Consider the following 27273-nt stretch of genomic DNA (forward strand, 5'->3'; position numbering starts at 1 on the left):
GAAATCAATACCTTACCTTTGAAAGCTGCTTCTACCTCTGAGCAGAATAAACCTGCTAGAGAATAAAGAGTGTATAACGTTTATATTGCAGTTATAAGACAGAATGCTTGAGGTTTTTTGTCTGGATGGATTTTCATCCTTCCCAACTGACTTAGAAAATACTTTCTTTTTCCTGTAGAGCTGGCTGGATGTGTAGATATCTCATTTTCCAGACTACACATCAGTAAAAACGTGTGAGGGCTGTTGCTGGCCATGGAGCAGGGGAAGGTCCCCTTGCAGGTGGTGAAGGGCAGATCTAAGGGAGATGGAGAATTGTGGGGGTCCCAGTTGTGGGTTCCTCTGGGTCTGGATTGAAGGCACTTCAGACAGTAGTTCATGTTCAGACTCAGGTGTTTATTATTTCTTATCACTAAAACAGCCTCACCACTGTGAGTTCAGCAGCTTTTCATTAGAAGGCACAAAATGGCAACAATCTCTGGTTCCAAGGGCTTTTAAGACTAAACTATCCAGTTAAGAGCTGACACCTGGATTATTTTCCCTTTTAACCCAATAACTGATCCCAAAGAGCTGCAATGGGGACTTTTCTGCCCAATGACAAAATGCCACCCAAACCCATGGAGAAGGAGGAAGAAGCAGCATGAAGCAGAAACCCAGGGTGACACCCTGTGCCCTCCATCTTGCTGCCATCCACAGCACACTAAAAATCCCAAAACCTCAATTTCTTACCAATTCTTTAATTTCTTATTTCTGACTCTCTATAATCTATTTCACACTTTTGTGGGTTCCAGTCTATCTTGAAGTCTGGGAAACTTTCTCCATGGATGAGGGTCCAAGTCAGTGCTGCCCTGGGGGTCAGGGCACCCCAGAGCAGACAGAGGAATATTCTTGGTGTCCTGGGTTTCCACAGACCATGGGGACAGAATCTGGCAGGGATTTGAAACCTCTCTGGACAGCCCCAAGGGAAAGAAGCTCTTTCCTAAGTGACCAGCTCAACCAGGGGATGCAATTGGTGTGAAACTCCTGTGGGTTTAGCAACAAGAAAACAGCACTGAGGATCACATTGTTCTACCTGGCATCTCCTGATTCCTGAGCAGGCCTGGCTTCTCCATCCCCTGTAAGCCCCAGTGCTCACTGAAATGGTTATTTCAGCAATTGGCCAGGCTCTCATGTCCCCTGCAACGTGTCTGTGGGCAACTAAGCTGGGTGAGGAGCTGGCCACTGCAGCTCCTGCCTTCCTGCTCTCCTTTCCATCTTCATTCCACACTCAGGTTGGGGGCTACAGGACTGAAAGCCCCAAAAAGAGGTGATTTGCACTGAGTCCAGCCTGCAGCTGTGGTGTTTGGCAGCTGGGCAGGACAAAGGGAGATCAGGTTTAGTGATGTGGTTTGCCTAGGGGATCAAGAGCCATCCAACCTCTCCTTCCCTCAGCCTCACAGCAGTTTAACCCCAGGACATCCCTTCTCACCTGCATGTGGAGATGGAGGCACGGAGGTGCTGGTGGTGGGCTTGGGCTGGCACTTTGTGTTTGAGGGAGAGGGAGTTTTTGCTGTGGCCCACACGGAGCTCTGCAGTTTTCCTGAGCAGCCCAGGAAAGCTTTGTGTGCAATAAGGCTGCTGGGAAAACACCCTCTGGGAGGCAGAGAGCCATCTTTAGCTCCTGCAGCAGGATCAGCAGGGAATTGGGCTTTGCTGGATGTGCCCTTGAGTCTGGAGTGCCTTGGGCTGGGCACTCCAGCAGCACCTGGCAAGGAGCTGTAAAGCATCCATGGCAGGGATGGAGCTCTGGCATGACCCCTCCTGTCTGGGGGAGCATTCTTCCCCTGAAATGCTTTTCCAGAAAGCTCCAGGATTTCCCTGAGGGCACCCTGATGCTTTTCCCAGGCAGGGGGTGGTGGGAGGCTGCTTGTCCCACACTTACAGCTGGACTAGATGAGAATGGCCACCAAGAGGGGCTTGGGGAGGGCTCCAAACTGCACAAGGGGTTGCAGACACCTGCTCCCTGTGGCAGCATCAGGCTTTGGCTGTTCCAAAGGGTTCCTGTGGCCCTGGAGCACCCACAGCCCTGCTCATCCAGCCCTGTTATCCCCAGGTGCTCCGGGTGGGTGAGATGTGGCTGCTGCTGGTGGCCCTGTGCCTGGCCCAGGGGCTGGAAGATGCCACCCCAGATGCTGAATTGTTCCACAACCCCGAGAGGTCCATGAACATTGTAAGTGCTGGGGGAGCACCTCACTTCTCCATGGGCATGCCCAAAGTCCTTCCTGAGGCACCAGCTGGGCTCACCCCTTCCCTGCATCTGCACCTGGCCTCTCTGGGGGGTTTGGGGCATCAAAAATCTCCCATATTTGCATTGCTGGCACTCACTCCCTGCCCCCAGCTTGAGCTTGGCCTCTCCCTGCTCTCCCTGTGATTCCTTCAGGCGCCGGTGACACTGGGGACACCACATGGGTGGCAGCAGTGGGTGAAGCTGAGGCAGGCCCAGGGCTCTGGGTCACCCTCTGCCCTCACCCCCCTGTCTCTGCAGAGCCAGAAGATCCTTTTCCATGGCTATCCCAGCGAGGAGTACGAGGTGATGACAGAGGATGGCTACTTCCTGAGCCTCAACAGGATTCCCCACGGCAAGGGGGGCGCCAGGCTCTCAGGTGGGCTCAGCCTCGCCCAGGGGGGCACCAGCTGTGACCCTGGCCCTCCTGACAGCAAGAGGAATGGTTTGGGCAGATGGGAGAGGGATGAGGAGTTTCTTCCTGGCTGCCTTCAGGGGCTCAGCATTGTGTTGTGGCCCAGCAGAGCCCCCAAAGTGGCTCTTTCCCTGCAGCAAAACCCTGCTCCAAGGTCCAGGCTCACGGCCTGGGGTGGAAAAAGCTCCCCAAACACAAAAAAAAGCACCAGCATAACCAGGGAAATAATGGGAGAAGGGAACTTTTAATGTGCAGCTTGCATGAAACTTTACCAAGATGTTACAGTGGTGTTTTATTTCCATATGGGAAAGGTGTCTTTGAAATAGGGGTCTCCTCAAGCCAGGTCTCATAAGCTCTTGGAGATCTATTTCACACCCAAGATAGCTCAGCTACGTCAGGAGGCATAAAATCAGCAGGATGGCTTCTGTGGCAGTGTTGGAAACAAAAAAGTTGTAATAAAAGGCAAAATCACAAAACTCTGTAAAGAGAAAAACCCAGCCAGGTGCAAGGGTCCTTGCTCCTGGTGAAACACCTCACAAAAGTGATTTGTTTCTTTGTTCTCTTCTTTTTCTAGTGAGTTGCTCAGGTGGGACTTTTTGGCTCCTGCCCAATTGGCTGTCCTTAAGTTTGAGGTGAAGCCCCCCAGATCCTATGAGCTGTCTTTTCACCTAATTGAGGAGAGAAACTTCTGGGCTTCTTTCCTTTTTGAGGGGACAAAGGACAGTTTCGTCACTCCATCAACAAGGGGCCACATTCCTATACCTCTTCTTCTGCCAACCACCTCCCATCTCCTCCTTCAGGACCCAGGACCCCTGTGCTGATAATGCATGGGTTTTGTCTGGATGGTGGTGACTGGGTGGACAATTTCCCCGAGAACAGCCTGGCCTTCATCCTGGCGGACGCGGGACACGACGTCTGGATCGGGAACAACCGCGGCAGCAGCTGGTCCCGCCGGCACCGCAGCCTCTCCGTGGCTTCTGAGGAGTTCTGGGACTTCAGGTCAGGGGGCCACTGTGGTGGTGTTCACAGGGGTCCCAGGACGAGGGAAGAGATGAGAATCTAGACTCCATGTTTCAGAAGGCTTGATTTATTATTTTATTATATTTATTATATTAGAACTATACTAAAAGAATAGAAGAAAGGATTTCCTGATGAAAGGCTTGCAAGGAATGGAATGATAATAAAATCTTGTGACTGACCAGAGAGTCTGAGACAGCTGGACTGTGATTGGCCATTAATTAGAAGCAACCACATGAGACCAATCACAGATGCACCTGTTGCATTCCACAGCAGCAGATAACCATTGTTTGCATTTTGTTTCTGAGGCCTCTCAGCTTTTCAGGAGAAAAGATCCTAACGAAAGGCTTTTTCATAAACTATGTCTGTGACAGGCCACCAAGGGCAGCTGGGCTGCAGGGCTGCCAGCACTGAGCCCCTGCTGTCCCTGGGAGGCTGGGAGGTGGCAATCTCCTCCAGGCTCTCCCTTTGCCACGCAGCTTCCACGAGATGGCCGTGTACGACCTGCCGGCCATGGTGGGCTTCATCCTGATGCAAACGGAGCAGGAGCAGCTGTTCTACGTTGGCCACGCTCAGGGCAGCTCCCTGGGTGAGTGATATCAATGTCCATCCCAAACTGGACGCTGCTGGGAGCTGCTGTCCCCTCCTGCCTTCCCAGCCTTCTCCATGGGAGGGGTTTGCCACATCCTGCCCGTCCATCCCAGGCTGTGCTGGCATCCAGGAGCGTTTTTTGTTCAAAAAACCCCTCAAACACAGGGTCTGGGTTAAGCTGGGGTTTGTGTTGTGCTCTCATGCTGCTTTTCAGGTTTCATAGCGTTTTCCAGCTTGCCACATCTGGCCAAGAAAATCAAACTCTTCTTTGCCCTGGCTCCTGTGTACACCTTCCGCCACGTCCGGGGCCCTGTGTTAAAGTTGGCCTTCCTACCAGACCGGCTGCTCAAGGTACAGGAGGTGTTTCTGGGTGGTTACTGCCAAAATCCAGGGATTTCTGGCAATTCCTGCCCTGTGTTAAAGCTAGCCTTCCTGTCAGACCTGCTGCTCAAGGTACAGGAGGTGTTTGTGGGCGGTTACTGCCAAAATCCAGGGATTTCTGGCAATTCCTGTCCCCTGCATTACCACTGTGTGCTGCTCCTGCACCTGCGGCAGGTGTTGGAGCTCCTAGCACCATTCCTGACATTCCCTTGTGCTCCTGCAGGACATGTTTGGAACCAGAGAGCTGGTTCTGGTGCCAAGGAAGGACAAGCTGCTCCTGGCTGACAAGTGCAGCAAGCCACTGGAAGCTGAAGTGTGTGCCAACAGCATCTTCCTGGTTGGAGGCTTCGACAGGAACAACTTGAACATGGTGGGTGCACCAGGCTCTCAGTCCAGGTCACAGCCCTCTCTGGTTTTCCTAGACACCTGGAGATAGCTAATGGGGCACAACAGTGAGTATAAACCCCCAAAATAAGGTGTGAGAGGCACTGGTTATTTGGAGATTCCCTGCAGTGGTGTGAGGGGGTCAAACCTAACGGAGTCTTCGGTAAGAGAAAATCACTTGTGGTCTCATCTCTTAGGAAAGGAAATTCCTGCCTCATTTTGGGCTGGCACACAACAAGTTTACAGAAGAAAATAACAGAAGAATGACTGGACCAGTTGTGTTTTTCCATTTTAGGTGTATTTCCATTGGTTAAGTGGCTTACCTTTGAAAGCTGCTTCTACCTCTGAGCAGAATAAAGCTGCTAAAGAATAAAGAGTGTATAACAATTATATTGCACTTATAAGACAGAATGCTTGAGGTTTTTTGTCTAGATGGATTTTCATCCTTCCCAACTGACTTAGAAAATACTTTCTTTTTCCTGTAGAGCCGACTGGACGTGTACCTATCTCATTTTCCAGACTACACATCAGTAAAAAATCTCCTGCACTGGGGACAGGTAGAGATTCTGATTTTATAACTGTTTTAACTTTCTTTTAATCTGTGAATGTAGTATTTTCAAATGCTGCTGGAAACAGGTAAAGGAGGTGGAATCAAAGAGATAAAACGGGGCTGATCCAGAGTATTACCTGGATTAACCCTTTGCCTTCTGCCTTCCAGACTGCAAAAACCGCCGAGTTCAAGCAGTTTGACTACGGGCTGAGAAACATAGAGAAGTACAACCAGGTGAAGGGGCTGGCTGGGATGGGGTTGGGGGAGCACACCCCACTCACCAGAGCCCCAAGTAACAGGAGTGCTTTCCCCCTTGCCAGCTGAGGCCTCCCTCTTACAAGATCGAGGCCATGCGGGTGCCGGTGGCCCTGTGGAGCGGGGGGCACGACTTTGTGACCCCCCGTGAGGAGACCCAGCGCTTGCTCTCCCGCCTCACCCACGTCGTGCACCACGAGCACTTCCCCGACTGGAACCACTTCGACCACCACTGGGGCCTGAACGCCCCCCAGCGCATGTACCAGCGGATGGTGGCCATGATGGAGGAGAATCCATGAACCCATCCATGCATCCGTCCATGGATCCATCCATCAATCCATCCATCAATCCATCCACAATCAGTTCATGGATCCATCCATGAATTCATCCATGAATCCATCCATCAATCCATCTATGAATCCAGCCATCAGTCAATCCATCCATTAAACCATCCATGAATCCATTGATGAACCCACCCATGAATCCATCCATGGATCCATCCATGAATTCATCCATCCATCAATCCATCCACAGATCCATCTATAAATCCATCCACGGATCCATCCACAGATCCATCCATCAATCCATTGATGAACCCATCCATTAATCCATCCATTAACCCATCCATGAATCCATCCATCAGTCCATCCATTAACCCATCCATCCATGAATCCATCCATCAGTCCATCCATTAATCCATCCATCCATGAATCCATCCATCAGTCCATCCATTAATCCATCCATCCATGAATCCATCCATCAATCCTTCCATGAATTCATCCATGAATCCATCCATGAATCCATCCATAATCCATCAATCCATCCAACCATCAATCCATCCATCAATCCATCAATGAACCCACCCAGCCACGAATCCATCCATGAATCCACCCATAAATGCCTCCATGAATCCATCCATGAACCCATCCATGAATCCCTCCACGAATTCATCCATGAATCCATCCATCAATCCCTCCATCCACGAATCCATGAATCCATGAATCTATCCATGAATCTATCCATGAATCCATGAATCCATGAATCCATGAATCCATGAGTCCGTCCATCCATCCATCCATCCATCCATCCATCCATCCATCCATCCATCCCTGTGCTGCCCCAGGATGGAGGAGCTGCCTGTTCCCCTGTGCCTTGGGTTTGTGTGAGAGATGCTCTGCTTAAAAATGTCCCCTGTCCCCCTGTCCCACACTGATTTAAGGCTTTTTAATGCACTGCTGTGATTTCTGCCCGCCCCCTGTGTCTGTAGAGATTATTGCAATAAAGTCTTGCATCAGAGCCAAGCTCCAGCCCTTGGCTTGCAGGAGATCTGCTGTGTTGGGGTTTTCTTTCCAGCTTTTGCAGGCTCACAGCAATCCAGGAGTGAAATTTTACTCCAGGAATCGAGCACGTGCTGTGGTTTGTGGGCTCAGGCACAGGAGGGGAGGGAAGTGACCTTGTGAGAGCCACTGGTGGAAAGAGGCCACATCTGGCCCAGGGGGCTCTGAGATGGGCACAGCTGACAAAGGGCAGAGGAGCAGGAGATTCTCCTCACCAGATCCTCCTCACTGTGCAGAGTGGAGTTCAAACCTGGTGATTTGCTGGTGATGAAATGTGCAAGGAGAGGCTGAGCCCTTTCTCACCTCGCAAATCCACCCAGCTATCCCTTCTCCAAGTCACATGGTTTCTTGCCAAGCTTTTCTTGCTCGTCCTGTTTAGCTCCTTACTGTTGAAATGAAAAAGAAAGTCATGACTAGAGGAGTAAATTTCAGCAACTCTGTTTACCCTGGAGAGGTTAACTTGTTGCTGACTCTCTGGAATTAAAGCTACAATATTTTTCCCTACACTGGTGCTGCATTAAACAAGGCAGGAATTTGTAGTGCTGACTGAGTTTCAGGTTCTGGGGACATCTGGCAAAGCTGAGCATCTCACTTTCTGTGTTCCACCTTATCAGCAGGACTACTCAGAGAAAACCCCTGCAACCCCCAAAGCCATTCATCTGCCAGCTTGTAGGAGCAGAGCAGCCCAGCACCAGGATGGATGAGCCCTCTGCAGGTGCCTCTCACCTTGCCAGGGATGGGAATGGCACAGTACTGCCAGAGATTGGAGAAATTTCATCTGCACAGTACTGCCAGAGATTGGAGAAATTTCATCTGCATCAACAGTGCATCCTTGGTGTGGCCCAGTGACCAGGACTGAGCTATTTCTACCTTGTCAGCAGCTCCAGGACTCTGGAGAAAAACCTTGGTGTGAAAACCTGACCAGGTGGATGATGAGAAACAGCACCTCAAGGTTTTCCAAGGAGCAGGCACCAGCATCTCCCCACCTCCCTGCTGACTGCCCAGCCAGCAGAGCCACCCATCAGCTGTGGTGGGCATGTGTAGGAATGTGGTTTTTGTTGATGGAGTGACAAAACTATCTTTTGTCTCTTCAAAAAGGAAAGAAGCTTAGAAGTTTCTGTTTTCGTTTAGGTGAATAAGCTGCTTCACACGCTTAGGGGACTTCACCTCAAACTTAAGGATAGCTAAATGGACAGAAGCTAAAAAGTCTTGTTTGGGCAATTTACTAGAAAAAGAAGTGAACAAAGAAACTAATTGTTTTTGTAAGGTGTTTTATTAGGAGCAAGAACCTCTAGCACCTGGCTCGGTTTTTCTCTGTTTGTTATTTTGCCTTTTATTAAACCTTTTTGTTTCCAACACTTCAACAGAAGCCATCCTGCTGATTTTTATGCCTCCAAAGGTAGCTGAGCTACCTTAGGTGTGTTATAGACCTCCAAGAGCTTATGAGACCTGGTTCAAAGAGGCTACTATAACAGGCATGCTCGTTATAGCAGCCCCATCTATTTATTACATGGGATTCACTTATCCTGTTTATTGCATATTATTTATGACAGACCCACCTCTGTGTTGCATGTACTGGCCAGCAGCTGTTTGTGGGGTTGTGCAGGATTCTGCCTGCAAGTCCCTGCACGTGGCAGAAGACACCCACAGCAGAAGGTTTTAGGACCTCCAATCCAAAGAAAATAAAAATGCTGACGGTCCGGGCGGATTAAACCTCAGTGGGATTAATTTGCAACCTCTGCATCCCCCGCCTTTTAATAGAGAGATAAATATGTTTAAAGGATAAAGCATTGCTCTCTAACCCAAACTGACGTCAGCTGAGCAGCTTGTGGGGCTGCAAAGCTGGGCTCAGGGCATCCATCCTCCTAAGGAGGCATCTGGTGGTGCCACCAGCACCAGCACCAGCCTCGCCGGGGTCTCTGCACAACACCGAGCCCACCAGGGCTCTGCAGAGATATTCCAACCCCTGACCTGCATCTGGAGAGGAAAAGGAGAAGGATTGAAGCCAATCTGTCAATGGATTGCCTAATAACAGGTTGGCAGAGGTGAGGAGTTGGCACACGGGGCTGGAGGCTGCTGCCAGCGATTTGCAACACAATGCTGAGGCTGATGGGGGTGGGTCACACCTGCGTTTGGGGCTGCACCTTCACAACACCTCCCAGCACCTTTTCCAGGTGAAATAAAGCCAGGCTCCTGTTATTCCACCCACAAAACTTTGAGGACCTGGAGCCCTGACCACTGTTTTAAATTTCTTGCCAACCCTTTCACAAAAGAATCAGCCTGCTCACGGAATCAGAGGAGCTGAGCAGCCAAGGGCCAGCAGGTCTGGCTGTCCCTGGTGCCACATCAAACCTGGCTTGCTGCCCCAGGAGCCCATGAGCCTGGTGGCAAAAGGCTCTTTGTTTGTTTATTTATTTAGCTTTTAATTTGGGGACGTGTTTGCCTGCCAGCCAAGGGACAAAGGTGCTGGCTCAGTAGGCTGGGGAGTCTGGCATGGCACAGCCTTTCCCACCAGGACAGCAGGGAATGACAGGGGACATGGGATGACAGGGGACAATGGAATGACAAGGGACAATGGAATGTCCTCATGGAATGACAGGGGACATGGGATAACAGGGGACAATGGAATGAAAGGGGACATGGAATGTCCTCATGGGATGACAGGGAACAATGGAATGTCCTCATGGAATGACAGGGGACAATGGAATGACAGGGGACAATGGAATGTCCTCTCCCTGTGCAGGGTGGCGATGGCCTCAGGGCAGTGCCCATGTCCCCTGAGGTCCCTGGTGCCTTCCCAGTGCTCCCAGCAGGTGACAACTGGCCAGACTGGGCAGCAGGGCAGGAGCAGGGTGGCAGCCCACGGTGGCAGTGGCATGGGACCTGTCCCAGGAGCAGTGGTGGGGACAGGTCCTGGTCCCCTCCAGCTGGGATGAGACCATGGGGGTGCCAGGCACTGCTGGAAAACAGCACACAGGAAAACCCTGCCTGGGAATTTGGGAATTTTGGTGTGTCCCAGCTGGGAGCAGGGGCAGGGAATGCTGTGTCACCCCTCTGTACCCTCCTGACCCCAGGGGACAATCTGGGGGTTCTTCACTCATTTATTTCTGCACCTTCTGGGTCCTGCCATGTGCCACGAGTCTCATCTGCAAATGTCTCCCGCTGCTGGCCGCTGATTTATTTTCATTTCAGGCAGGATTTGGGTCACAGCTTTGTTTCAGGGTTTTGAAAGGGAAAGAAAATATTTAGGCACAGAGAAAAGAAACAAAGCAATCAAGGAAAAACCCTTTTGTCCCCATGGCAAAATACCAAGTGAAGCCACATTTTAATTCTTTTTTTTGGCTTTGGGCAAATTGTTTCTGCAGAACCGGCAAGAGACCTTAAAAAAAAAAAAGGAGATGTGTTTAAACAGGATTAACTTAAGCAAGAATTTGCACTACAGAAAGATGCTTAGAGAATCTCCTAAAGGCAGAAAAGCAAACAATATCCAAATCCAATAATCTGATCACCCGATAAAATTTACGAGCAATATTCTTAGCAGAGAGAAGAGTATTTACTGGAAATGGATGGACTTGAGCAAACTGAGTAAACAGATTAGGTGAAGAGCATTACCTAAAAAGACCATTTTACAGAAAGCTTCTTGGAATGAGGCGGAAGCTACGGACTTAGGAAAAAAAGGGGTGAAAAAAGAACTAAAGAATGAATTATTTACTGCAACCCACGTGGCTGCGTGATACTCCAGGAAACTGTAAGGAATGCAAGCTTCTTTTCCTAAATAAATGCCATTAAATTTTCATTTTGCTCGCTGGCTTTGCCCTCCAGAGGAGAAAGGCTTAGGACAGGACGATGAGGGAGGCAGCAGGGGCACAAACACATCGGGGCTCAGAGTCAGCCTGGGATGGTTCCCTCAAGGCCACTGCAGGGGACAGCAAGGCCAGCACAAGGACACCCAGCAGCAGCAAGGGAGCTCTGTCCTTCACTTTTGCCAAGCAAATTATAGCCAGGAATTCTGTTCTATAGTAATACTCCAGCAATAGAAATATTATATTATATTGTATTATGTATATTATATTATATTATATTATATTTCCATAATATTATATATTATGTGATTGAGTATAATTTATTGTATTATATAATATATATGACAATATTAGAATACAATATATATTAATGTATAAAATATACAATATATAATATGATAATATATAATATAATAATATATTTTATCTTAATATATATAATATATAATAATATGTATTATATACGTTATATAATATATAATATATGTTAATAGATGTACTATATATTATATTATAATTTTATATATAAATTGTATTAAATTATATATTATTTTGAATCATCATATAATAATATATACTATATATAATACAATATATTATATTTTTAATATAATATAGTAGAATAGAATAGAATATATAAATTATATATGATATTATAATTTATTATATAATATATAATACAATATTAGAATATTATATATTAATAGATGTACTGTATATTATATTCTAATAGATATTAGATACTATTATAATATATTATTATATATTGTATTATTATATTATATATTATCTATAATACAATGTATTGTAATATTTTATATAAATTATATTATATTATATTATATTATATTATATTATATTATATTATAATCTCACAGCAACACTTGGGATTGCTGCTCTCCCCAAATTTATTTCCTGGCCTCCCCCAAGCCTCTGACTGGTTTACTCTGTTTTTCAGGGTGATGCAGATCTTCCAGGGAATTTTAAAGGAAGCATGACAGACTGAAAATCTGACTGTGCTCCAGTGCACGATTTTGAGCAGTTTCTCTATGAAATATTGCTTTGCCTCACAGCTGGATTCTCCCTCCCTGAAAGAAGCTGATTCTTCTGGTGCTTGCACCATTGACATGTTTATTGAGATTTTCTGATGGGCCTTGGGATTTTGGCTGACGGAAGCAGCCAAATTTTTTATTGCTGTGAAATGACTGCACTTCCTTCAGGCTAAATAAAATAACCATCAGTGCATCACAGCACCTCTGAGATCACTGCTCAGTCTTATTACCCAAACCTCTCAGATAAACCCTAAGACAAGCATTTTGTGAAAGCCCTAAGCCCCTTTTTATTTGGATTTTACACATTCACCACCAGAATCACACACTGGGCTGTCTGACTGGAAATTTCTCTTCAGGATTTATTCATTTCTCACCTCAGTCACTGAAAGGAAAAAAATAATGCCAAACCCAGTCACATTAAAAATGTGATTAATTACAATTTTTATTGAATTCAAAACCTGTAGGACTGTTTTTTCTCTAGAGAGATGTCCTTCCAGTACCTGAAGGGAGAAAGATGGAAAGAAACTATTTACAAGGGATGCAGGGACAGGACCCAGGGAATGGCTTCCCAGTGCCAGAGGGCAGGGCTGGATGGGATATTGGGAATGAGGAATTGTTCCCTGGCGGGGTGGGCAGGCCCTGGCACAGGGTGCCCAGAACTGCCCGTGGCAGTGCCCAAGGCCAGGCTGGACACTGGGGCTGGGAGCAGCCTGGGATGGTGGAAGGTGTCCCTGGGGCTTTAAGGTCTCTTCCCACCCAAAACATTCTGGGATCCTCATTCTGGTGTTTTTCACCACAAATCTGTTGGATCTCTTTCTGATCCGCCTGGATGTTTTTAGGTGTGACAAGTGGCAGACCTGAGACAGCAACAATGAGCTTTGTGTCACTGATGAAGGCACCAAAAAAACCCCCAAAAACTAAAAAAACCCCAAACAAAAGAAAACCAATAAAAAAAAAAAACCCGCCAAAACCAAACCAAACAAAAAAAGAAGGGGAAAAGAAGAAGGGAAAAAAAGAAGGGAAAAACGAAGGGAAAAGAACAAGGGAAAAGAAGGGAAAAGAAGAAGGGAAAAGAAGAAGGGAAAAGAAGGAAAAAGAAGAATGGAAAAGAAGAAGGGAAAAGAAGAAGGGAAAAGAAGAAAGGAAAAGAAGAAGGAAAAAGAAGAAGGGAAAAGAAGGCAAAAGAAGGAAAGGCAATGCAGTGCCAGCCAGGAATGGCATGAAGGCTCCTCTCCCCATCCTGTCACTGCTCCAGTTAAAAGCAGAACATTTTAATCAACTATATTCAGGTGGTCCAAACAGAGATTAAAAAAATTTCAAAAGATTCAATAAGATTCAAAAAAATTCAAAAGATTCCAAAGAAATTTCAAAATCCCCTAGAGACAGCACTAACATAAAAATCATAACAGGTAGAACCAGCATCTTTAGGGGTGCTTCTTCATGATGTCCAGCACTTCCCGGTACAGAACGTCGGTGGCGTCGAGGCCCAGCACGAAATCCATGTGGTTCCAGTGGGGGATGAGCTTGTGGTGCACCAGGTTCCTGACCTGGGGCAGCAGCAGGGCCGTGTCCCGTGGGTCAGCCAGGCAGTCCTGGCCCGCGTTCCAGATGGCCGTGGGCACCTCCATGTCCTGCACGTCGTAGAACGGGGCCCCGGTCTGAGGAGCAGAGGGGAAAGGGCTTCAGAAAGTGGAGATGGAGGAGGGACTTCGCAAAGAGGAGAGGGAAAAGGGGCTTCACAAGGAGCAGGAAGAAAAGGGTTTTGATAAGGAGGAAATGGAGAAGGGGATTCACAAAGAGGAGATGAAAAAGGGGCTTCACAAGGAGCAGATGGAAAAGGGACTTGACAAGGAGGAGATGGATGGAAATGTGGTTTGACAAGGAGGAGATGGAAAAGGGGCTTGATAAACAGGACATGGAAAAGGGGCTTCAAAAAGAGCAGAGGGAAAAGGAGCTTGAAAAATTGGAGATGGAGGAGGAGCATCACAAAGAGGAGATGGATGGAAAAATGGCTTCACAATGAGGAGATGGAAAAGGGGCTGCACAAAGAAGGAGACAGGTGGAAAAGGGGCTGCACAAAGAGGAGAGGGAAAAGGGGCTTCAGAAAGATGAGATGGTTGAAAACGTGGCTTCACGAGGAGCAGATGGAAAAGGGGCTTCAGAAGGAGCAGGAGGTAAAGGGTTTTGATAAGGAGGAGATGGAGAAGGGGTTTCACAAAGAGGAGATGGAAAAGGGGCTTCACAAGGAGCAGATGGAAAAGGGACTTGACAAGGAGGAGATGGATGGAAACGTGGTTTGACAAGGAGGAGATGGAAAAGGGGCTTGATAAACAGGACATGGAAAAGGGGCTTCAAAAAGAGCAGAGGGAAAAGGGGCTTGAAAAATTGGAGATGGAGGAGGGGCTTCACAAAGAGGAGATGAAAAAGGGGCTGCACAAAGAAGGAGACAGATGGAAAAGGGGCTGCACAAAGAGGAGAGGGAAAAGGGATTCACAAAGTGGAGATGGAAAAGGGGCTTCAGAAAGAGGAGATGGAAAAGGGGCTTGACAAGGAGCAGACGGAAAAGGGGCTTCAGAGAGGAAAGGGAAAAGGGGCTTCAGAAAGATGAGATGGATGGAAAAATGGCTTCACGAGGAGGAGATGGAAAAGGGGCTTCAGAAGGAGGAGATGGAAAAGGAGCTTCACAAGGAGCAGGAGGAAAAGGGTTTTGATAAGGAGGAGATGGAGAAGGGGTTTCACAAAGAGGAGATGGAAAAGAGGCTTCAAAAGGAGCAGATGGAAAACGGGCTTGACAAGGAGGAGATGGATGGAAATGTGGTTTGACAAGGAGGAGATGGAAAAGGGGCATGATAAACAGGACATGGAAAAGGGGCTTCAAAAAGAGCAGAGGGAAAAGGGGCTTGAAAAATTGGAGATGGAGGAGGGGCTTCACAAAGAGGAGATAGATGGAAAAATGGCTTCACAATGAGGAGATGGAAAAGGGGCTGCACAAAGAAGGAGACAGGTGGAAAAGGGGCTGCACAAAGAGGAGAAGGAAAAGGGGATTCACAAAGTGGAGAGGGAAAAGGGCTTCAGAAAGAGGAGAGGGAAAAGGGGCTTGACAAGGAGCAGATGGAAAAGGGGCTTCAGAGAGGAAAGGGAAAAGGGCCTTCACAAAGAGGAGATGGATGGAAAAGTGGTGTCATAAGGAGGAGAGGGAAAAAGGGCTTCAGAAGGAGGAAATGGAAAAGGGGCTTCACAAAGAGAAGAGGGAAAAGGGGCTTCAGAAAGAGGACATGGAAAAGTGGTTTGACAAGGAGGAGATGGAAAAGGGGCTGCACAAGGAGGGGATGGAAAAGGGGCATCACAAAGGAGAGGAAAATGTGGCTTCACAAGGAGGAGAGGGAAAAGGGGTGTCATAAGGAGGAGATGGAGAAGGGGCTTCACAAAATGGAGAGGGAAAAGGGGCTTCAGAAAGATGAGATGGTTGAAAAAGTGGCTTCACGAGGAGCAGATGGAAAAGGGGCTTCACAAGGAGAAGATAGATGGAAAAGGGGCTTCAGAAGGAGGAGATGGAAAAGGAGCTTCACAAGGAGGGGATGGAAAAGAGCTTTACAAGGAGCGGATGGAAAAAGGGGCTTCATTAAGAGGAGAGGGAAAAGGGGCTTCACAAAGTGGAGATAGATGAAAAAGTGGCTTCATGAAGAGCAGAGGGAAAAGGAGATTCACAAGGAGGAGATGGAAGAGGGGCTTCAGAAGGAGGAGATGGAAAAGGGGCTTCACAAGGAGAGGATGTATGGAAGATGGAAAAGTGGCTTTACAAGGAGAAGATAGATGGAAAAGTGGTTTGACAAGGAGGAGAGAGAAAAGGGGCTTCACAAAGTGGAGATGGAAAAGGGGCTTCACAAGGAGCAGATGGAAAAGGGGTTTGACAAGGAGGAGATGGAAAAGGAGCTTCACAAGGAGAAGGTAGATGGAAATGTGGCTTCACAAAGTGGAGAGGGAAATGTGGCTTCAGAAGGGAGAGATTGAAAAGGGGCTTCACCAAGAGGAGAGGGAAAAGGGGTTTCACAAAGAGGAGATGGAGAAGGGGCTTGACAAGGAGGAGAGAGATGGAAAAGGGGCTTCACAAAGAGGAGATGTTGCTGGACTGCAACAAATTGTGAACTGTTGCTACTCTTTGGGAATGGGGGGAAATGAAGACTGGAACTCCTTTCTTCTAGAAAGGAGAGGAACTTCAGTAGAGATGCAGCATAGCGTTATGTGCTATGATTTAGCGAGGCAATTTAAATAAAATTAATTAGAGAATTTGTTCTGCCGGGCTAGAAATTCTAGTTCTGATTCTACAGATGGTTTGGACAAGGAGGCAGAACTTTGGCTGCCCTGATTTAGTGCTGTTGGACCATCCTGACCTCCACAGGTCCCTCCCAGCCAGCCCTGCTGGGCTTTGTGGGGACACTTCACCAGCACTTCCTCCAGTGACAGCAGGGAGGTGTTTGGAAGCAAGTTTTTGAAATTAAAACGTTTCTGGAGGGTTTGTTTCAGCTCCACCACACCCTGAGGACTTGAGGTGATTTGCCAGCAGCATCTCTCGTTACCTGCGGTGTAATTAATCCAGTTAACAAGCACGCTGCTTTCTGAATGATTCATTTTGTTTAAGGAAGAAAGAAGCTTTTTTTTTTTTTTTTTTTTTGTTCTGTTCCAAGGCTTAACCAGTATTTCAGAGAAGAAATATTTCCTATTATTCAGCCTGGTGTAACTTGAGACCATTTCCCCATATCCCATGGAAAGTGGAAAGCCTAATTTAAAGCGTTTTTATTCCATCTAAAAGATATTTGCAAAGTAAAGTTGAGAATGGAAAATGCTGTTGTTCCAAGCAGAGATCCTGACTCCCACTTTGTGGAGAGAGGAATACATTAAGGGGAGACACAGCAGGCATGGATGGGAAGAGAACAAGGGAAGGGAAGCACAGGGAGCACCTCACCTGTCTGTAGTGAAGGCTGTTGTACATGTGCCCCCCATCAAAAGCTCTCAGTGCCCCACCGTGGACTCCCTGCAGCAAATTCAGACATGCAGTGCTCTGAGTGAAATCACAGCTCTCTGGGGCTGCACTCAACCCTCAAAAGTCAACCTTCTTAGTTAGCTTTCATCACTGAACCGGCAGGATTTTTCAAGTGTGTCTCACAGGTCTGGCCCTAGGCCCAGCACAAGTAATTATTGCTGTGAATTTGGACAAATGGACAGAGATTATGTTTCTAATGTTTGTGGATTACACCAGGATGGGAAGAAATTAAAATGGTCTGGAAAATGGGTTTAGAATGCTAAATACTCCATTTGGGCTGGAGGGTTGGCCTGAAATGGCACAATCAAAGATGGAAGGAGCCTCTGAACATCTCTTGTCTAACTGGAACAGGACCAGCAGCAATACAAGGTCAGGGTGGCTTGATCCCTCCACTGGGCAGCAGCACTTCAGAAAATGGGGTGTGTGTTCTTGCTGCAAACCCCACAAAGTCCTTCTGGGGTCCCTGAGCAGGAATTCCACTCAGGGAAGAAGCTGTGCCCTGAGTGCAGCCCATGGCACACAGCTCAGAGAAGGTAAACAGGCAATCTACCAAAAAATGTGCAAATTTTTAGCTAGAGGAAGAGAAAAGGAATGCAGCAGAACACAACTGCAGTGTCAAAGGGCTCTGGTGGTGACTGTTCTCATGCCCACGAGGGGAAGAAGGAGAAATAATCATCTTTATCAGTAATAAGCTTAGTTGGCTGCTGTCCAGATGCACCTCTGCCACTAGTCTGACCACTGATGGCACTTGGGCTGCAGGGCTGGAGCTGGTTTGAAGCAAGAGCCCTGGAATGTGCCTGCTGTGGCTGCAGGGTCCTCACTCCACGTGTTCCTCCTGACAGATCCCCCACTCTGGCTCCAGAACCCGCCGAGCGTTTTACGGAGGGGTGGAAACCAAACCCACCCCAGACCTGGCCAAGGTGTGCCCTGCAGCAAGCAGCACTGCAGGCTGCCCACAGGGGAGCAGGGACACGCTGTGGGGCACGGGAGGGACGCTGGGGAGGTTCACCTGCAGCCAGTGGATGATGTTCTGCACCGAGGAGCCCGCCGGGGTGTGCCCCATGTACACATCGAACCGGCTCTGCAAGGACACCAGCACATCTCACATTTCACAGCTGCCTTCCCTTGGCCCTGCAAAACAGGGCATTGCCAGGGCTTTGGCCTTCAGGAGGACCCTCTGCAGGTCCATTCCCACGTACCATGTTTGTGTTCTTCCAGTTAAACCCAAAAATTGTGGCCAGGATGTGCTTGCAGACCTTGGAGCAGGAACAGAACCTGGAGAGGACCACCTCCCCCAGGGCAGTGTGGGGCAGGAACTCCCTGGTGCCAAACAGCTCCTGTAAAATCCCAGATGTGCTCATCAAATAGGAAGTCTGGTCATACTTTTCCCCAAAGCACTACTTTACAACTTCTATTTTATCCCCCCATTAAGTTGGATCATAGTGAAGCCTCCCTTGCACCCCATTAAATGCTTCAGCTCCTTGTTTCTTATGGGCATGATCTCCTACATTCATTAATGCCCTTGTGTTAAATGCTAGGGTTCAATTCACAGCCTCTGCATCAGTTTTATTCACCAACATTTTGGATCTAATTCTGCCAGAACATTTTGGGGAGTGAATTCAGGACAGGACTGAAAGGTTCTGCAGTGAGATGTGTTTTTCTTCATAATAAAACAGAGTGCAGAGCTCACCCCTCTGTAAATGACTTGAAACAGTCCATAGATAATTTCACAATCCCTATGAAAAACAGTTTTGGCTGTGCAGAACATAGTGCAGACCAACCTTAAGCCCAGAGTCAGAAAAGACTGAGAGTTTCCTAAATGGGCTCCGAGAAAATATCACCGTGGCCACAGGTGAAAGAGCAAAGAACACCTTGATTTTCTGAGCCAGCTCAGGCATTGTGGAAAAGGCTATAAAACCTGGTGGGGGAAAAAAAAGTAGGGACAAAAAAAAAAGGTTTAGCTTTTCAAGGCACTCATGCACATAGTTTAATTTCAGTGAGTAATTTTACAGATCTGAGAGGGGATGTTGACTTCTCGTGCTGTCATCAGCAGGACCCACTCACCTATGGTGGTGCCTTGGGAATGGCCAATATAATAGAGCTGTTTCTGTCCTGTTTTCTGCTCAATAAAGCTGATCATGGCTGGCAGGTCATATTTAGCCATCTCATCGAAGCTGCAGAAGGAAGAGGAGATGTTTTGCTGAGAGGGGCAGCATCTGCATGTGCACAGCCACCACCAGCAAACCACAAAACCAGCAGGGAGGGCAGGGCCAGCCCACAAACTTCTTCATCCTGCTGAGTTTTCACTCAAAATGAGTTGGATGAGCTTCACTCCAGCCTGGTTCACTCACCCCCAGCTGGGGCAGCGTGACCCTGACAGAATTCAGCTGTTTCTGAGACCCTCACACCCACCCATTTACCTGAAAGCCCAGAATTCATCCTGTGTGGTGGTCAGGACCTGGTGCCTCCTGGACCAGGTGTTCCCTCTGCTGTTTCCTATCCAGACATCGTAGCCAGCATCTGCCAGGATGAAGCCCAGGCTGCTGTTGGCCAAGTTGGTGAGCCAGATGCTGCCTTCTGCAAGGAGACCATGCTGCAGAAGTGCCACGGGCCTCACACCTGCAAGACAGGCAGCACCATGACTCTCTTTATTTTTAATGCTCTTTGTTGCCTTTGGAGACTGTTTATGAAGTGTTATCCCCATGGCAGCCAAAATCTGTGTCAGTGCTAGTCGAAATTTCATTTAAAAAGCAGTTTTACCAAGCTGCACCATGATCTTGGACTTTATGCCCAGAATCTCTGGCAGAACTTGGGCTGCCCAGGGAGCTCTGTGGGCAAACATGGAGGAGCCTGGGGATGTGACAGGAAGAATGCAATTTTCATGGATCTAACCCCTCCTCACAGGACAAGAGGATCCCCAGGGAGAACCAAACCAGTCTGCTGATCCATCAAATGGCTGCAGGAGCACATTTTGGGAGCCAGGCTCTGGAGAGAGCCCAAGGTGTGCCACCAGGGATTGCAGCCTGGCATTCAGTGCTCAGGGGTCCAGGAGGGCTGAGGAAACATCCCTGGCAAGGGATCAGCCTTCCTGACAAATTCTGATCCATCAGAACTGCTGCTAAGCCACAGGGAACCTTGAAAACCCTCTTGCACAAGCCCTGCTATCCCAGTGAATGCTCAAGGCATGTGTGGGTGCTCTGGATGGCATCAGTTTTACCTTGGCACCCAGAATTTCCCCTGCCATGAGGAATTCTGTTCAGCTGGAGGATGTAGCCATCTTCTGTCACCACGTCATACTCCTCGCTGGGATACCCCCAGAAGGAGACCATTTCACTCTGCAACAAGAAGAAAGCCAATAATTGTTGCAGTAAGGTAGAAAAATCACAGGGAAAGGCTCCATAAAATCAAGGCTGCTCTCCTGGAAGCAGTGGCTGGCCTGGTCAAAGCCAGCATTGTGCAAGTTCCCATGTGAAAGCAATCCTGGTGTGAGCAATTAGTTGACATAACAGTTAGTTAATATTATTCCTGGGTAAAAAACAAATTGCACCTTTAAAAACTGTTTTTACACTGTTAGATAGAAAAATGAAAACTATCAGTCAAAAACTTCCCTGCATGTACACACTGAGAGTTTGGGTGGCCAGTCAATACAGAATACAACTTGTTAATTACCAATAAATGTAATTGGCAAGAAAGCTACTGACCAATTGGAGTCACACATGAGGTCTGTAAAACTGTATAAAAAGGAGTTATGTGAATAAAGAATGGCCTTTTTTCCACCATGAAGAAAACTGATGTATTCCCATCAATAATAACATTTTCAAGGCTCCTGCGAGGAAATCCCTGAATGTGATATTTCACTGTAATTATTTAATGGAGGCTGTTTCCTGGACACTTCCCACCTCCTCTCCAATGCCATCATACTTACAATGTTCATCCTTGCCTCTGGGTTCTTGGGAAATGGGGAATTCAAGAAGCATTCCCCAGCTGCCATCCCGTGGAGCACGGAGAGCAGAGCCAGAGCCAGCCACATCCTCGCTGTGCCTGGAACAGCACACCCACACACTCAGTGCCAGGGGCAGCAGGGCAGGGAAACAGCCCAGGTGGGACTCAGCCTCGGTCTGCTGGCCTGGATGACCATTAAAAGCATTAATGCCCATGGGGTGGCTCAGGGAACACATCTCAGCAGGGATAATTCCAGGGAGGTGGGGAAGACTTTCAGGAATTCCTGTAAGAGGTGAGGCAACAACCCTTGTGGGGCTGTACACACCACTGGGAACTGCAAGAGGTTAAAATCACAGAATCAGAGAATGGTTTGGGCTCATTCCAGCCCCCTGAGGTTGGTCAAACCTCAATGAAATTGAGCCATTCCAGTACACAGAGGATGAAGGGTGTTGCTTGTCCTGTCAGTGACCATGCAGTGCCTCTGCTCCAGTCTCCCTTCCAGCAAAGGGACAGCTCTGTCCCATCACCCTGCTGTTTGCATCAGCTGCTGACACCCCAAACCTCCCCAGGAGGGAGAGGGAGGATGAATAAATCCCAGCACTGCCTTCCCTCCCTAAATAGAAATAAAATCATGAGAAGAAAATCTCTAACCACTTGCCCTTCTCCTTGATCATGGTGTAAAAGACAAGAATTGATTGCATTTAATTCAGAGAAGGACATTTTGGAGTGCAAATCTGTATGCAAAATGGGGACAGATGTATCTTCCAGCAGATCTAGACACCCCTTAGTGATAGTGGCTTTAACACAGCTTAAAAAGCCCCTCACTCACTCAATGTGCTGGAGACTGCAGCTGCCACAGGAGGTGGGGAACAGCAGGCTTTGCACACAGTTATGGGCAGGAGGCATCACTGACAGGCACTGAAAGCTCTGGCCAGGATTGCTCCCTCCAACAACCATAACGTTGGGCACCACATGAAAAACTGGGCTGGAGCAGCCTCTAGAGCCGAGGCAGCAAATGAGATTTTGGTGCCCTGTTCTGGGGGCTGGAAATGCCATGAGTGGCAAGTGCTGTTCACAGGCAAGTTTAGAATGCTTTTCCCTGGCCAGGGGACCTGTCCACTGTCCTTTTGCCTGTGCACTCACCTGTCCAGGCTCTAGCCATGCTTTCCCCACACTCACCTGTCCAGAAGTGAAGGCAGGCAGCCCAGCTGAGAGGTGGCACAGCTCCTGCAGAAGGTGACAGGGACGTGCCAGCCCCTGGAGAAGATGGGCAGTGCAGGGAAGAGATGCCCAGCCTGGAGGAGATGGAGAGGTGGCAGTGCCAGAGGATGGCTTCTGTCCCCTGGCTGGTGCACAGAGCACTGCTCTGCACCCCTCTGGAGACAGCCCTATTTGAACTGGCTGCAGGGTGGGGTGGCAAGTGTAAACACCCTGGGATGCAGGGCATAGACACCATTAGGTAACAGCACAGTTCAGAAAGTGCAGTTCCCCAGAATTTGTTTGTGGAGGCCGGTCAAATATTGTTTAGGCAGAGTTTGGAGGTGATTTCCATTGAGTGGTTTAATTGGTGTTGCTGAAGAAAGTTTCCAGCATCCCATTTCAGTGGTGGTTTTATTTATTTGTTACAAGAGACATAATTAGGTAATTGATTTCCCGTAGCTGTGGTGTAGAAATGATGATGCTTCTTGTTATACAAAGGTGCCACATGTGAGATGGAGATTAAATCCCAGGCAACAGACTGAAAATATCTGTACTGGGTCAGGCTGGGATGGAGTTCCCTTTGCTCACAGCACAGGGATGGGACCCAGCCCAGTTGCCATAGCAACACTCCATACCTTGTCTATCCCGACCCAGTTTTCCACTTTTGCTTTTCCAGTTGCCTCCACCTGCCCCACTTTGGGCTGGGGGATGGAGCTGTGCCAGCCCACCACAACATCCCTGTTCCTCACACCCTTGCAGGGAGGTATGAGGAGCACCTGAGTGCCTTGTCCTGCCAACAGGGAGAGTTCTCCCTCTCCATGCCCCGTGCCAGGGCTGAGGCTGCCTCCTGCCCTTCTTTCCTAGATTGTTTTGCTGTGGGAATCACGGTGAAAGGTCACTAGGGAAAGGTGTCCTCTGTCTATCAGCCTGGAACGGGCCTGGGAGGTGTCCAACCAGGTTTGTCAGTTTGTCCCACTTCTATAAACACACACTAGAACAGGAGTTTGTAATTTAGAGGTTTGGAGGGGAAGGGTGACTTTGGTTTTGGGGTACTGAAGCTGAGTAAGGCACCTCTGGCTTTCACCTCCTGAGGAAATAGAACATGGAAATCTACACTCCAGGGAAAGGGCAGAGCAGCTCTGGCCACACTCATCTGGAGGCACAGGAAGGGGCAAAACAAAGGCTGCACCCCAGAGTCCTGCAGCACATGGAGAGCAGGACATTGCCATGGGCATTATAGGATGCTCCAGCCTCCTGAGGGTCATGGGCAGCTCCTGCTGAAGCACCACCACTGCAGAGACTGGAGGGGATTGATGGCTCAGGTTTTAACTTTTGTATTTTTCACATTCTGTGCTGCTTTAGTGTGCAGTTCTGAGCTTCACATTGAGGGATGGTGAGCTCTGTGCACAGAGCAGGGAGACAAAACAATTCCTGCTCCAGCTGGGGACCAAGGACAAATGATCCAAATCTCAGGCCCAAGAGCACAAACAACGTGGGCTGGAGAGAGAAAAACAAGCAGGGTGGGACTGCAGGGGCTAAAGCTGGAATGGGACAATGAACTGCAAGATGCAAATGGAGCAGAACTGATCCCAGTGACAGACCCTGTGCCCGGGTGTCCATTTTGTGACCATTTTGGTTCATCCTGGGTGCAGCCCTGGCTGGGCTCTTGTGCTGCCCAAGGTGGATCCATTGAGATCCTTTTAATACATCCCTGCTTTATTCTTTAGCTCTGTTCTAGGTCAGCCTTCTCAAGGCATAAGGACCAAGGGGAGTCCCTTGAACTTCACTGCATGGCCAGACCCAGCAAACTCAGCTCCATCTCCCTCCTGCTGCAGGTCACTGACAGCTCCTCAGCCTCTGTGGAGGTCACCATCCTCACACCCCTCTCACCAGGCATCCCACACTGGACACAGCACCCAGATGTCACCTCCCCTGGCAGGGCTGACACCAGCCAGGCGCCCCTTGCCCTCTCCTGTGGCCCAGGCTGGGGCTCTCCATCCTTGCAGGGAGGGCACACTGCTGGCTCGTGCCCAGGGTGGTGCCTGCCACCCTGCCCAGGTCCTTTCCAGTAAGGCTGTTGTGCCACAGCTCCTAATCTGTGTCCTCATCCAGGGCCACCTGCCACCAGCACATACCTCAGGTGGGTGTTTAGCCCGAAAGCTGGAACGTGTCGCACATCCCAGGGTTCTCACCCAGCTCCTGCAGCCCTCTCTTGCACCACTCCTGCTTCCCTTGCTGCCAGTCCCACCTGCTCATCAGGTGAGCACTGAGCTTTTTCCATGGCAGTGGAAACTTCAGCACTACCCATCATGCTCGAGTCTCACAGGTTGGATGCTCAGTTATACAATATTTTTTTATTTTTCTTTAAAAAAGTGCCAAACTGAGCACATGTCCTTCTCCATGACAGCCTCACAACACATAGGGAGGGGAGACAGGAGCTCCCACCTCTCTTCAGGAAGGGCCTATTAAACAACACTGTCTCCCTGATTTTTAAAGATTTTTTTAAGCCTTCTGATGTTTACATTTTTGTAATGAACTTTCTCACACACTATATGTAAATAACTTATTATTTTGCATTCTTTTATGGAAGAGAAAAAATTCAATAAACTGTTGGTTTGTCCAGTGTCATTGGAGAGGTGGCGCTTTCACCCTCCAATCCACTGTCACTTTTAGAAATCTATAAATGTTAGAGTCAGCAATAAAAAAGTCTCCTTTACCTTTGTGAAAAATGCGTATTTTATGATTGGCTTTTCGCAAATATTAAAATTAATATTATATGTGTTGTGTTAGAAAGTAATGCTGCATTAATTCTCTTAAGTAGTGTGTTAAATACAGTTTTAGGTTACTAAAAAATGTTAAAATAGAAACAATGCTATGTAGGATACTTTTTTAAAGAAAGGACTCACAACGAGATAGCAGCCACAGGACACCTGAATCTTTCAGAGAAAAAGAATTTATTGCTCCATTATCTGGAGAAACGAACTTCTTCCCGCCTCGAAGGTGCTGTCAGGATTCAGAGGAAGAAGCTGACACTGACCAGACAGAATCCTTTTTGAATGGAATTTATGCATCATGGATGAGGTGTATGAATATGCAACAGGCTGTTGCTTTTAAGGGTTAATCCTCTGTTAACGTGGGTCCTTTTCCGGGCTTATTTTGCCCAGAAAAAGGTACCCAGACGTCCGTAACTCTTTGTTTATATTGTCTCATATTATCCTAATTCAAATTGTCCAAATTATTATGACTCTTATTGTATTACTATTTTTATAACCATTTTATTACTATCAAATTTTAAAAAAATTTCAAAACAAGTGATTGGCGTTTTTCAACACCTTGAAAAGAGCAGCACAACACCTGCCCTGAGGTCAGCTCGGAGCTCCCTTTGGAGAGGAGCATCACCAGCCCCTGCCCGCGCCTCGGGCACACGCAGCCCTGCAGCGCTTCACCCTCTCTGCTTATCTGATAAACGCCTCTGCCAAAAGTGTCGCCTGCTGGTGTCCCCCATACCACAGCGATCCTATCACAAGTTTACTGGAACATCTCCTCCCACCCACGCAGCTGGGGAAGGGGAGCGACCCGGATCCTCCCCAGAGCTGCCCACTCTCGGGGCTCTGGGGACGGGAGCTTGTTTTCCTGCGGCAGGCACTGCACGCAGTGTCACCACGCAATGTCACCACCCCCAGCACTGTTTGCTCCGGGCACAGCACCCCGCTTTCCTCACAGCCAGGTGTTGGGGGCGATCCAGCAGCACCTTCTGGAAGATGTCACCCCCTCCCAGTTCCTGCTGGGTGGCACCTCCAGGTGGGCAGGGTTGGTCACACACAGGGGTGTGTGACACGGGTGTGTGTGACACAGGGGTGTGCAGTGACATAGGGATGTGTGACAGAGGTGTGTGTGACACGGAGTGTATGACAGAGGTGTGTGTGTGTGACACAGAGGTGTGTGTGTGTGACACCGGTGTGTGTGTGTGACACTGGGGCATGTGTGACACAGGGGTGACACAGGGGTGTGTGTGTGACACCGGTGTGTGACACAGGCATGTCTGTGTGTGTGTGTAGGTGTGTGTGACACGGGTGTGTGTGACACAGGTGTGTGTGACACAGGTGCGTGTGTGTGACACTGGGGCGTGTGTGACACACAGGGGTGACACAGAGGTGTGTGTGTGACACCGGTGTGTGACACAGGCATGTCTGTGTGTGTGTAGGTGTGTGTGACACAGGGCTTTGTGACACAGGTGTGTGTGACACAGGGGTGTGTGTGACACAGGTGTGTGTGTGACAAGGGAAAGTGTGACACGGGGGTGTCTGTGTGTGTATAGGTGTGTGTGACACGGGAGCGTGTGTGTGCGTACAGGTGTATGTGTATGCGTACAGGTGTGTGTGTGCGTACAGGTGTGCACATACAGGTGTGTGCCCAGCCCAGCTGTGCCCGTACAGAGGTGTCAGTCCAGATGTGTGCCCAGATGTGTGCCCAGCCCAGCTGTGCCCGTACAGAGGTGTCAGTCCAGATGTGTGCCCAGCACAGATGTGTCTGTACAGAGGTGTGTGCCCAGCAGAGGCCTGCCGGCGGGTTCCCGCGCGCACAGGTGCCGATGTGGGCGTGGCCTTTCCCCGCCCTGCCCATAGGCGTGGCTCGCACAGGGGGCGGGCAGCGGCGCAGAGGCCCCGCCCACCGCGGGGCGTGTCCGTGTCAGTGTCCGGGGCGTGTCTGTGTCACGGTCCGTGTCCGGGGCGTGTCCGTGTCTGTGTCCGGGGCGTGCCGGTGCCGCTGTCACTGTCCGTGTCCGGGCCGTGCCGTTGCCGGTGCCGGTGCCGGTGCGGCGGCCATGGCGCGGGTGCTGGTGGTGGGCGCGGGGCTGACGGGCGCGGCGGGCGCGGCGCTGCTGCGCGGGGCCCCGCGGGGACAGGTGGCCGTGTGGGACAAGGCGCGGGGCGCAGGTGGGTCCGGCGGGCCGGGGCCGTGGGAGGGAAGCCCGGGCCTGGCGTGTGTCACGTGTGGCGTGTGTGCGTGTCGTGGTGTCGTGGCGTGTCGTGGCGTGTCGCGGC

The 27273-nt window shown here is 49.0% G+C and overlaps 3 protein-coding genes across 8 annotated transcripts in view; 2 read left to right on the forward strand and 1 right to left on the reverse strand.

The window, feature by feature from the left end:
• The first annotated feature begins 2182 nt into the window (after nucleotides 1-2182).
• Nucleotides 2183-6170, forward strand: LOC139595293 (putative lysosomal acid lipase/cholesteryl ester hydrolase). The gene is made up of 9 exons (XM_071438331.1): nucleotides 2183-2206; nucleotides 2522-2639; nucleotides 3476-3674; nucleotides 4172-4281; nucleotides 4498-4634; nucleotides 4888-5034; nucleotides 5534-5605; nucleotides 5767-5832; nucleotides 5919-6170. Exons 1-9 carry the CDS (start codon nucleotides 2198-2200, stop codon nucleotides 6150-6152), a joined length of 1092 nt encoding a protein of 363 aa, XP_071294432.1. The 5' UTR covers nucleotides 2183-2197; the 3' UTR covers nucleotides 6153-6170.
• A 6426-nt stretch (nucleotides 6171-12596) lies between these two features.
• Nucleotides 12597-21116, reverse strand: LOC139595294 (lipase member K-like). The gene is made up of 9 exons (XM_071438332.1): nucleotides 21012-21116; nucleotides 20304-20421; nucleotides 19507-19705; nucleotides 19151-19260; nucleotides 18868-19004; nucleotides 18286-18423; nucleotides 18096-18167; nucleotides 17009-17077; nucleotides 12597-13703 (listed from the first exon to the last, which is right to left on the reverse strand). Exons 1-9 carry the CDS (start codon nucleotides 21114-21116, stop codon nucleotides 13470-13472), a joined length of 1182 nt encoding a protein of 393 aa, XP_071294433.1. The 3' UTR covers nucleotides 12597-13469.
• Nucleotides 21117-26901: 5785 nt separating this feature from the next.
• RNLS (renalase, FAD dependent amine oxidase) overlaps nucleotides 26902-27273 on the forward strand; it is an 81691-nt gene continuing 81319 nt past the window's right edge. For 5 of the 6 annotated variants that reach the window (XM_071438553.1, XM_071438554.1, XM_071438555.1 and 2 more), the window contains exon 1: nucleotides 26952-27165. In XM_071438553.1, the coding sequence (XP_071294654.1) occupies nucleotides 27054-27165 (112 nt within the window). In that variant the 5' untranslated portion in view covers nucleotides 26952-27053. The other variant, XM_071438551.1, reaches the window with a different exon arrangement.

This window comes from Agelaius tricolor, unplaced genomic scaffold (assembly GCF_023055355.1).
Source record: "Agelaius tricolor isolate 1412-34295 unplaced genomic scaffold, bAgeTri1.0.p SCAF_13, whole genome shotgun sequence".
Taxonomy (NCBI): domain Eukaryota; kingdom Metazoa; phylum Chordata; class Aves; order Passeriformes; family Icteridae; genus Agelaius; species Agelaius tricolor.

What these genes read in the sequence shown, in the direction of transcription:
- LOC139595293 (XM_071438331.1), top strand. An exon ending in CGCTCAGGGCAGCTCCCTGG is followed by an intron (nt 4,282 to 4,497) that starts GTGAGTGATATC and finishes GCTGCTTTTCAG; the next exon opens with GTTTCATAGCGTTTTCCAGC. An exon ending in ATCTCCTGCACTGGGGACAG is followed by an intron (nt 5,606 to 5,766) that starts GTAGAGATTCTG and finishes TCTGCCTTCCAG; the next exon opens with ACTGCAAAAACCGCCGAGTT.
- LOC139595294 (XM_071438332.1), bottom strand. Translation starts at nt 21,116, where the DNA reads ATGTGGCTGGCTCTGGCTCTGCTCTCCGTGCTCCACGGGATGGCAGCT. An exon ending in GATGAATTCTGGGCTTTCAG is followed by an intron (nt 19,261 to 19,506) that starts GTAAATGGGTGG and finishes TTCCTTCTGCAG; the next exon opens with CTTCGATGAGATGGCTAAAT. An exon ending in TTTCTGACTCTGGGCTTAAG is followed by an intron (nt 18,424 to 18,867) that starts GTTGGTCTGCAC and finishes GGGATTTTACAG; the next exon opens with GAGCTGTTTGGCACCAGGGA.